This window comes from Benincasa hispida, chromosome 3, assembly GCF_027475165.1.
Source record: "Benincasa hispida cultivar pf3 chromosome 3, pf3_genome.v1.1, whole genome shotgun sequence".
NCBI classification, from domain to species: domain Eukaryota; kingdom Viridiplantae; phylum Streptophyta; class Magnoliopsida; order Cucurbitales; family Cucurbitaceae; genus Benincasa; species Benincasa hispida.
Genome location: NC_143480.1, coordinates 57,186,343 through 57,193,999, shown reverse-complemented (window position 1 = coordinate 57,193,999; position 7,657 = coordinate 57,186,343). Strand labels below are relative to the sequence as shown.

General features: G+C 36.1%; 2 protein-coding genes across 6 annotated transcripts in view; one reads left to right on the top strand and one right to left on the bottom strand.

Moving 5' to 3' along the window:
• Positions 1-372: 372 nt before the first annotated feature.
• On the bottom strand, positions 373-1,139 carry LOC150037402 (signal peptidase complex subunit 1-like). Its single transcript, XM_090311789.1, has 2 exons — positions 999-1,139; positions 373-775 (listed from the first exon to the last, which is right to left on the bottom strand). The coding sequence occupies exon 2, from the start codon at positions 773-775 to the stop codon at positions 494-496; it is 282 nt and encodes a 93-aa protein (XP_090167915.1). The 5' UTR covers positions 999-1,139; the 3' UTR covers positions 373-493.
• Positions 1,140-6,403: 5,264 nt separating this feature from the next.
• LOC150037401 (uncharacterized) overlaps positions 6,404-7,657 on the top strand; it is a 4,682-nt gene continuing 3,428 nt past the window's right edge. For 2 of the 5 annotated variants that reach the window (XM_090312365.1, XM_090312364.1), the window contains exons 1-2: positions 6,404-6,664; positions 7,025-7,657. The exon at positions 7,025-7,657 is cut by the window's right edge and continues 652 nt beyond it. In XM_090312365.1, the coding sequence (XP_090168491.1) occupies positions 7,123-7,657 (535 nt within the window). In that variant the 5' untranslated portion in view covers positions 6,404-6,664; positions 7,025-7,122. Of the gene's footprint in view, positions 6,708-7,024 lie in introns of all 5 variants that reach the window. The other 3 variants (XM_090312368.1, XM_090312366.1, XM_090312367.1) reach the window with 2 other exon arrangements.

Sequence of the window (7,657 nt, the reverse complement as noted above, 5' to 3'; positions counted from 1 at the left end):
ACAAGCTATATTCCAACATTTACCATAAGCGAACATTGTACATGCAAGCAAAACGTCATAGAAATAGCATATAATGTACCAATAATGTAAATTGCAATGCCTTCCTGAATATTATGGTGTGCAGATGACAATCTGTAAAGGCAATATTCATCCTCTGTATGAATTAATTCAGTTTAGTTTCAAAATGCTCTTCACAAGTATATATTATAATAACCAGGGAACAGCAGAAAGCAAACAAAAGCTTATAATTATGACAATTTAAACATGTTGATTATGATTCAATCTATTTCAACCATAGAACAGAAAAAACACAAGGGCTCTCTTTCCACAGATCCACAAGCCGCAACCAAAGTAAAGCAACAGGCAAGGGCATTCTCTAAAACTTCAAAATTATAATCCATATAACGAGTGTATGTATCATCATTTTGAGAACATTAGAAATTCAATGGTTCAAACTGTATGTTAATACAAGAACAACGTCAATTAAACTGACCTACTTCTTAGCAGTTTTCTTCTTCAAAACCACAGGCTCCTGCGGTTGCGGCTTAGGGTATTTTTCAGCCAAACTAGGATCCAACCACTTGAGCGGGTGGCGATTAAAGAAAGGCCAATTCGGAACAGTGATTAATGTTGTGAGAACCACACCGCCAGCGTAAACCAAGATCATCATCCGAAACGATCCCATAATATAGCCAGTCAAAAAAGCCACCACGGCAAATGCAACCAACATAATCTGCATCAACTGCTCCGCTAGCTTTTGCCCCTGCCAGTCCATCTAAAACATGGAAAACAAGAAGATAGTCATCAGATCGAACCCAGAAGGGGGCGTAGAACGTCAATGAAGAAAGATTGGTCAAAACTCCATAAGAAGATTCAACTATTATGAAAATCCCTAGCTACTTAAAGAAATGAAAATCCTAGGCGCTACGAACAAAGATTTAGAAATATAGAAATGAAGGTAGAAGGAATTTGAAAACTGAGAGAGGGAGAGCAATAACCTGTAGGCGAAATTGGAGACGACGATGTACAGTCCAAAGGGGAATGATCAGCGAGAGGAATAGAGGATATGTCAATTGCTTTCGGGAATCAGACGGAGAGCGCAGAGCGGTATGTATTTACTGGTTCTGATTCGGAATAATTCACACGTAAAATCTTAGCCGTCCGATGAATTTCCACATCTGCACGACCGATCCAACGGTAAATATGAATTGGACTGTAATTTTTTTCTTAAAAAAAACAATGTTATTTTAATAATTATTAACAAAAATAGAGGAATTTTTTTTTAAAAAAAATAATGTTTTTTTAATAAATAATGACAAAAAAAGGGTTGGGGGGGGAGGGGGGGAATATTTTCAAAAATAGGTGTTTTGGAAAAGTGTTGACAGATTTAGGGTAGTGAAATCGTGTACCGGGTACACGATTTCCATGTGGTTGACCGGTCAGTACACGAGTTCGCTTGTGAGTTTTACAATTAATAGTTCTTTCAAGTTTTAGAAGGTTTGCATAATGAGTTTATGTTTATGTTTGTATTATTTTTTTGGTTGTATTAATAGTTCTTTTGTTTAAAGTATAAAAATTAGGTTCAACATCAGAATTTTATCAGAACATGCATAATTGAGCTTAGAACATTATATGGTTCAAGGTTCAAAGATTGAGAGAGCGAGATTGTGGGAGAGAGCGAGATTGTAGGAGAGAGAGAAAGTTTGGGAGAGAAACTTTTTCTTTTCTCAAATCAATTATACGAAAAATAGAGTCACCAATTGAAAGCAACGAAACCCATTAACCTATAAACAAGCTCTAAGCTAAACGAGGGCCTTAATATCTAAAAGCTGCTGGAAAGATCATCAAAGGAAGACAAAATAGAGGGCAACAGCCATGTATTATCTCCATATTTCTTATTAAGCAACTGGAATAAGTAAAGAAACAAAATTCACAAGGAATGGGGCGATTTGTTCACTCAATTCGACAATAGAGAAATAAAGCACATCATTGATTAAACCGAATTCATGTTAATGTGGAGATTGGAAAAAGCTGAGAACCGTCTAGACACAATGTTATAGCACATCGATTCCTTCTGTAACTTCTTCAGCTGTGGAAAAAGCTGAGAACCCAGATGGTCATTTCCTGCTAAGAAACCACATTCCTCTCTCTCTCCGTATCAAAATCAAAGTGTCATGGTCTTATTAATAGATACGTAATCCCTCCACCAAAGTGCAGAGAAGAGTAATTCATGTAAGTGGGAGAGAGCGAGAAAGTGGGAGAGAGCAAGATTGTAAGAGAGAGCGGCCATGACTAATGCTCTTTACACAATCAGGATAAGCTTATAATTAATCCTATGCAATCATCCCATATCCTCAACATTTCTCATACATACGTTGTTAAAAGGTTTTAATTAATTTAACCATAAGAACTATCATTAATGGATGCTATGTTATCATTAATTAGTACATTTTGAATTAACTCAAGATGTTACATATCTGTAAGGTAAAATGTTCAAACTTCCATCTTTTATATAATTAAACTAAAAACAAAGGTTTAGTTATGCAAGTTACCACGCTCGAGAATGGACTTTCATCTGTCATGATTTACATACAACCAAAATTCTGAGAAAATAATGATAAATTCTCTCAGTAGGCAACGGCTGAGATAAATTCAATGATCGAATAAAATGGCGAAAGATTGATTCTCAGAAATGGGTTTGTATATTACTTCCATTGGAGCTTCCATTCTCAGAGATTGTAGGAGAGAGCGAGATTGAGAGTATCTCGCTGAACATCTCGCTCTCTCAATCTCGCTCGCTCTCGTTGAACATCTCGCTCTCTCCTATTGTATATTCAATTTTTTTATATTATAAAGTTGTACATTATTCTTTTAATTAAATTGTACATATTATTTTAATTAAGTTGTACATTATTCTTTTAATTAAGTTGTACATTATTCTTCTAATTGAGAAAAAAATATTTTTTTAATTGAGAAATAAATATTTTTTTTTCAAATCATGGCTTTAAATCCAGGACCTATTGATCCCGATGTTTTGTACGACCAGTCCATTTATCGATCATCTGTTGTATGGCGAGATCGTACTACTGGAGAAATATCTTGCAGGCATCGAGAGGCAGTTCTCCAACGCACTATCCCGCTCTACCCTCGAATACTACCGCTACTGCGCACATCTGGATTCTATGGGGTTGTTAGATCAGTATTTATTCAGTTGGACTGGCATCTGATCACAGCCTTGGTCGAGAGATGAAGGCCCAAGACGTATACATTCCATATGTCTGTTGGAGAGTGCACTATCACTCTACAAGACATAGAAATGTTGTTGGGGTTACCTGTTGACGGTGAGCCGGTCACCGAAGTGATGTATGATGACTGGTTAGAAGTTTGTCAACTGTACCTCGGTGCGACCCCACCTGCCGACAAGATTAAAGGATTGAGGTTAAGTTTAATATGGTTAGGAACACAATTTCGTCAGCTCACAAATGACGTAAACGAGGAAACCATCATAAGATATGCACGAGCATATATACTATAAATGATGGGTGGGAGTCTGTTTTTAGATAAATCAAGCCATTTTGTTCACTTGATGTTCCTGCCACTGTTAGCTAACCTCCATGATGCGGGGCAGTATTCGTGAGGTGGAGCATGCTTGGCATGGTTGTGTAGACAACTATGCAAAGCAACAAGACCTGAGGTTTGAGAGATAATTGGGCCTCTCATACTTTTGCAACTATGGGCTTGGGAGCGATTTCCAATAATGGCTCCACAGCTACATGTTAATGACGCTCAGTTAGTTGGACGAGCCTACGGTTCTCGGTATGTTGTTTTAATTCAATTTAATTTTTATATCACTGATCTAGTTAATTTAAATTCTAAATTATCAATTTAAAAATTTAGGTGGAGAGATAAAGTTTGTGTGACTAGGACAGCCACACATGCCAGTATAGATACATGTTTGATCTGCTTCAACCTGAACAGGTACATTACACTGAACCTAATTGATTATTTTATACACATTTTTATTGTATTTGTCTTTAATATTCTCTAATATAATATTTTTTGTTTCAGGTTATTTGGGAGCCGTACAAAATTATTATGCATACTTTGCCTAATTTTTATACAAATGGTCAAAACATATAGCGGACGATGAGTCCTCTCATATGTTTTCACATTGGTGAGTGGCATCTTCCTGACAGGGTGATGAGACAATTCGGTTTTTAGCAGGACGTCCTATCGCCTTGTAATCCTGAACCCGTACTGCATGATATTGACCTAAGGACTGGAGATTGGTTCAAAAAAGTTGCACATTTGGTAGTGCGATGGCACTATCGTGCAAGGTTTATTGCAATGGGGTTTTCTCTTGAACAGTTTGACACATATGTCACTCCATAATATATTCATTGGTATAATAATATCACAAGGCGCTACGTCACTCGTCCGGGAGCAACTGTGGGTCATTTGGTAAATGAATATTATCTAATTATTTTTAATTTAAATTTATTTTAAATATTGTCTAATTGTTTTATAATTCACAGAGATCGAACAACCGTAGACTCCGTGAGGTTGCGAATGATCCGAACCAGGTCCTTGCTATATGTAGTGACAACCAAAGCTATATGGAGGAAATTCGTTATATGTACGATATACCTATTGTTCCTCCACCAACTCCTAGACGTAGAGGACCTGTTTGGGAAGAGGATGAGTTTAATGAGGTTGCACATAATATGGAAGAGTTGCCCCCTATGATGCAGACATGGAGTCAAACTGATTATGTTAGTCCGATGATGATGATGTCAGCATTTGGTTGAGGACATTATGACTCAGAGGCTGGTCCTTCGTCTTCATATGTGCATGGACATGGGTGGGGTCGTGGAGAGCATAGTGAATATTTATATTATGAAGCGCTTGCAGAGGTACCAGAGCAACATCAAGAAGAACCCGAGCAACCTCAAGTTCGAAGTCGACAACGACAACCAGCTCGAAATCAACGATGTCCGCCTTGTGGGACATATTGATTTTTGTAATTATTTTTATATAAATGAGATATTTAATTTACATTTTTTTATTTTTATGAGATATTATTTTTTAATTTATTATTTTTATATATTATGAATAGTAATTATTTTGATATAGAAGCTTTTAAATGTCACTGACATAAATAATAACATCAGATAGTCTAAATTTAAAAAGTTAGGTAAAAAAAACTTCAATATTCAAATTTACATATTTTATATAATAATTTGGAGATATAATAAATCAAATCAATATTCAAAACCTTCACATGCAAGTCTATAAATAAGACTAATTGATATAAAGAACATAAATTTTAATCACAGTAGTAAGGTCAATAGTTTAAAAGATTTTACAATAATGATCTTGGATTCCTTTTGTACATTTGGTACCAAGATTTTGATTGGATTTTTTTAAAATTATAAATAATAATAAAATATTTTTAGAAATTACTTTTATAAAATGGAAAATTAAAAAAAAAAAAAAGAAGAAAGAAGAAGGTGGAATGAGGAATTAAATAAAGAAAAAAAAGGAAAATTTGTACGGATATCTCACTCTCGCTAACATCTCGCTCTCGCTCAAAATCTCGCTCTCGTTCTCAGGATCTCGCTCTCGCTCTCTTCTCAGGATCTTGCTCTCTCAAACTCTCGCTCTCTCTCATAATCTCGCTCTCTCTTACTCTTCCCTCTTTCGTTCTCTCTCAATACAAAATTATTTATAACACATTAAATAATTATGAGTGTTATGAGGAAGGTCTTTCGTTCTCTCAACATCAAATCACTTGAGATGAAAAAACTACCCTTCATAAAGTTTTTTTTTTAAAAAAATCAGACCAAAAAAGAAAAAAACTGGAAACTCCCAAGTTAAGAAGCTTCGTGCCAGATATGCACCAATGAATGGGTTAGAAAGAATAACATATCAAGCTGGAAACTCCTAAGTTAAAAAGAAAAAAACTGGAAACTCTCGCTCTCTCTCTTACTCCTCCCTCTTTCTCTTACTCCTCCCTCTTTCATTATCTCCCAATACAAAATTATTTTTAACACATAATTATGAGTGTTATGAGGAATGTCTTTCGTTCTCTCCACATCAAATAATTATGAGGAAGGTCTCCGGAATGATAATTAAACAGACTCAATAATAATGTTAGGACAAGGTCGAGGGTTCAAAGTTCGACGTACAAAAAATACGAAAGGGAAGGTCGAGGGTTTAAAATTCGACCTATGTAGGTCAAATTTTCAACCCTCGACTTATTTAAAAAATATAAAAAACAACAATATTTTTACACATAGTTTGAAAACGACAATATTTTCCTAAATAGTTTGGACAATATCTTTTCAATTTTCCCACACGATCCCCCAACCCTATTTTAGTTATTATTTATTAAAAAAACATTATTTTAAAAAAAAATTCCAAATAACGTTTACAAGAATTTCAAGAAGACTTTCCTCTCATCTCCCACCTCACCGATTCTTCAAAAATCTCATAGATTATCGATTTCAGAGGATCCGGACTGCTTTCTCTACATTCGCTCCGCCATTTCTCCCTCCCACCATATTCTTCGTTGCTCGGATCGGATTTCTTCATTTCCATCTAGGGTTTGATATTTTTAAGTCTAATACTCCATTATAGCCAAGTTCAGACGAAAAATTTGAAGGTAATTCTATCTTTGGACTATTCCCGGCTGAAATTTCACCAAGGTTTTTATCCTTCCCCCCCTTTTTGATTTTCGACGTGCGTTTAATTGAGAAATGCAATGGGTTTTTATCCCTGTTCCTGTTTCAAGTTTTCGTGTATGAGTAAAGGAGGTTGAGATGTCGTTGTGATTGTATAGGGTTTTGGTTATTTTGTGTTGAATCTATTGTGTGATTATTAACTATTTTGAATGTGTATTTTTTGTATTATATTTTTGGTCGGAGATGTTTGTTTGCTGGGATTTATTGATTCATAAAGTGACTGTTTTAGTTTGTGACGCTCGGAGACTGTATGTTTAACTCTGAACTTATTTCATTGTTAGGTTTCAGGTTTAGCTTCATCGAATTGGGAATTTTAAGTTGAAGAGGAGAAAGTTCTTTTTGGTGTATATTTTGTTTCTGGAAATTTGGCTGATTAACAATGTCGGTCACGGCGGGGGTTAGTGATACTGTAATTGCTGTTAGGGATAAACTTAGAGGTAAAATTGGACAAACAAAAGTTAAGAGGTACTGGCCTGGAAAGGCTCCCGAGTGGGCGGATGATGCTGATGAAGATGGCGATATTAGGATGGCCAGGGCAGCAGCACTTGAGAAAGCATTTCCAAGTCAGGAAGATTCAGATCTATCTAGGAAGGATGACCCTAGGTTGCGTCGTCTAGCCGAGAGTAGGATAGATAATAGGGAGGAGATTAGAGCTGATCATCGACGTATTCGCCAAGCTGAGATTGTTTCGACCATTGAAGAGGAAACTCGAAGGCAGGAGGGATTAGATGCAGAGGAGGAGGATGAGGAGGCTTTGGAGGAAAGAAGAAGAAGAATCAAGGAAAAGTTGCGACAAAGGGAACTAGAAGAAGCTGCATTCCCTGAAGAAGAAGAGGAGGAGGAACCAGAGGAAGAGGAAGAAGAGGAGTCTGAGTATGAAACTGACTCAGAAGATGAACCTACTGGGATAGCAA

What these genes read in the sequence shown, in the direction of transcription:
- LOC150037402 (XM_090311789.1), bottom strand. Translation starts at nt 775, where the DNA reads ATGGACTGGCAGGGGCAAAAGCTAGCGGAGCAGTTGATGCAGATTATG.